The sequence below is a fragment of the Dreissena polymorpha genome, chromosome 2, assembly GCF_020536995.1.
Source record: "Dreissena polymorpha isolate Duluth1 chromosome 2, UMN_Dpol_1.0, whole genome shotgun sequence".
Taxonomy (NCBI): domain Eukaryota; kingdom Metazoa; phylum Mollusca; class Bivalvia; order Myida; family Dreissenidae; genus Dreissena; species Dreissena polymorpha.
This window is the reverse complement of record NC_068356.1, coordinates 84,284,420-84,287,204: the sequence shown is the minus strand read 5'-3', so window position 1 is coordinate 84,287,204 and position 2,785 is coordinate 84,284,420. Positions and strand designations below refer to the sequence as shown.

Genomic DNA, 2,785 nt, shown 5'->3' with positions numbered 1-2,785 from the left:
CAGTCCGTTGCTTTTGTTTATCGAAATAGCTAAAAAATAGTATTTATAAACTTTTAAATCTTCTACTTTAAAAACGCAAGGGTCATAAATTAATATTTTGTGTCTTACATAGTTTAGTGGTCGTCTTCTTAGTTTCTCAAATCATCCATCTGGGGTACAAACTGGTCAGGCCCAAAGGGTCACATTAGTTAATTATATTTATGTAGTGAATAACTCTTAAACTACAAGTCCCTGAGCAAAAACCCAGGTAACACGAATACATATTACATAAAAAGTATTACGAGACTATAATTACATGGAAATATGAATGATTGTTAACCGTATTATTATACATTTTAAATTTATTGAAAGTATTGTGTTTCTTAATGCGCTAGCATGCATAGGTAGTACATGTAAAGCACTTATTAGTACAACGTCACCGCCTCTATTTTTAGAAAAGATTAATTCAGTAATTCCCGGTATCCGAGTCGTTAAGAACGTTCACAACTAGTTTAACACAATGATGAAATAAACAAGTAAATGTCAGCTCCATTAATTGTTCCAATACTCCTTTGCCTATTTATTAAAGATACAAACGTATACTACTTCGTACTGTGTACTGGTCAAAAACAGCAACTTAATACCGCTTAAAGGCAATCGTGAACTAATTGTTCAAAAATGTTATGATCGACTTGAGCCCCTGGCAGCATCTTCAATGTTATTCCTGCCGCGTATATAAAAGAGGGACTTGCGTATACAAGAGCTTATCGAGGGGAGCGCAAACACTGTAGAGCCGAAACGGAGTATTCATTTTATAAGAAATATAAATATAAAGTGGCCTACCAGGTGAAAATATCCACTACTCCTTCACGAAAAACACGAAAACGACGCCATCTTGGAAGTAAGTTCCAACTACCCTCACTTAAACCCGGTAAGGTACCGTATACGCTAGCCCCCTGTTATAAAGGCCATTTAAAGTAGTTATTTTATTTATGAACGCGCTTCACATTCTGATTATAACATTAAATAAGGACGATTGTGTTCAGTTCTAAAATGTGGGTTATATGTATTTATTTGAAATTTTAAACATATTCATTTTAATAAGTGTGTAAATGTTTATCAACAAGCAATATGTGATAGTAATTGTTTTATATTTAAAATAAATGTAGCGTGTTTCCTTGTACTAAATTTGCAATATGTGTACGATTGGCGCTTAATGTTGCTGCTGCATAAATTAACCAAAGAAAGCTAGGTCAAAAGTGGGCATAGACAGCTAACATCGTTACGTGATCCCCTACACAGTTTGATCAAAACATGTCCATGCAATGTTTTCAAATGAATAATTCAGACGCTTAAAGTATCCGTCTGCGCTCTTAATTATATAAGTGTTTACAAACCTGTTTGCTAAATTCAGATATCATCCCAGACAAGGTGAAGTGGTGCATGTTTACAAATACAAATGCATGTGTGTTTCGTATCATTAAATGCTCCTATATAAGGACGTCTCCTTCTTCATTACTGTTAGTGAACAGTTAGGAAGACAGTTCACAGCATCAACCTCAAAGAGTAACATGCCGTTCGTGTTCCCTCACAGCGACGTTAGCACTGATTATTTCACGGACAACAATGCCTCAGGGGGCGAAGGTGGAAGCTCGTTTACTTTTATTAAAATTGACAAAGGCGCTGTGTTGAAGAAAATAAAAGCATGGAAGGACGACTGGCGTATCACGGGCGTAGAAGTTTGGATGACTGACGATAGCAGTCGCTTAGTGGGCACTCGCTCGGGATCATTAGCCGAATTTAGTTTTCAAAGCGGAGAAAACATTACCAAGCTTAATATTCAGGCAAGTGGACCGTATTCTTCCGTGGCAAAGAGACGGCGATTGGGGGCAATATGGTTCCAGACTAACAAAAATAGGGATTGGGGAATATTTTCAAGAAATCTCACTGAAGATGGGCCTTTCTGGCCTGAAGTAGGATCAGGGATTTGCTGCGGGATTTTTGGAAGTTCGGGAGACGATGTTGATCGTCTCGGATTTGCAATGCTTCGAGAAGTAAAACGGTCTATTTTGACAAACGTGACCTATCCGAATCTGGCGAGGGAAATAGTGGCAACTACCCCCGACACTGTAGCTCACCAGGTGTTCAGCAACAATACAGCAATAGAGCAGAAGTTCGAGTTGAGCGGCTCAAAAAGCGTAACTATCACCCGAGAATGGGGTCTCAGCACAACGTTGTCATACTCTCACACAGTAGAAGTTAAAGCTGGCATACCAGAAGTTGCTTCTGCGGGGTCGTCGTCCACCTGGTCTGTCAGCGGAACAGCCTCCTTCTCTCAATCGTCAACGACATCTGAAACGAAATCTTGGACATGGCCGCTTGTTTGTCCTCCCGGCAGACGCATTCTAGGTGAAGCCACAATGTACGCCGACAACATTGACACGGAATACGAGGCCGATATGGAGTTGCATCTTGTCAACGGCAAGGTCTACCGTTACAAGGAAAAGGGATCATACAACGGCCTAAACGCGAGGACTGGAAACGTCACTGTCACAGATCTTGGACCCTTTGGTGGAAAGTAAAATAGTGGTGACTGTTTTCCTTGCGCCGATATGATATCGTTTTCGCTCTCTGACTTATTAAATACATTTATAACATGGACTGAAACAACACACTCTGCATTATTTAATATTTAATATCGAAATTGATTTATTGCACTAACTGTAGTTATTCTCTTTATAACAATCTTCAGTACATCCAAGTTCTTCTGATTTGCATCGGATCATCTAAATATAAAAAAACGAAT

General features: G+C 39.0%; 1 protein-coding gene across 1 annotated transcript; it reads left to right on the top strand.

The window, feature by feature from the left end:
- Window positions 1-1,550: 1,550 nt before the first annotated feature.
- Window positions 1,551-2,561, top strand: LOC127869874 (aerolysin-like protein). The gene has a single exon (XM_052412530.1). It carries the CDS (start codon window positions 1,551-1,553, stop codon window positions 2,559-2,561), a length of 1,011 nt encoding a protein of 336 aa, XP_052268490.1.
- Window positions 2,562-2,785: the final 224 nt, after the last annotated feature.

Excerpts from the sequence above, each read along its gene's own strand:
- LOC127869874 (XM_052412530.1), top strand. The coding sequence starts at position 1,551 with ATGCCGTTCGTGTTCCCTCACAGCGACGTTAGCACTGATTATTTCACG.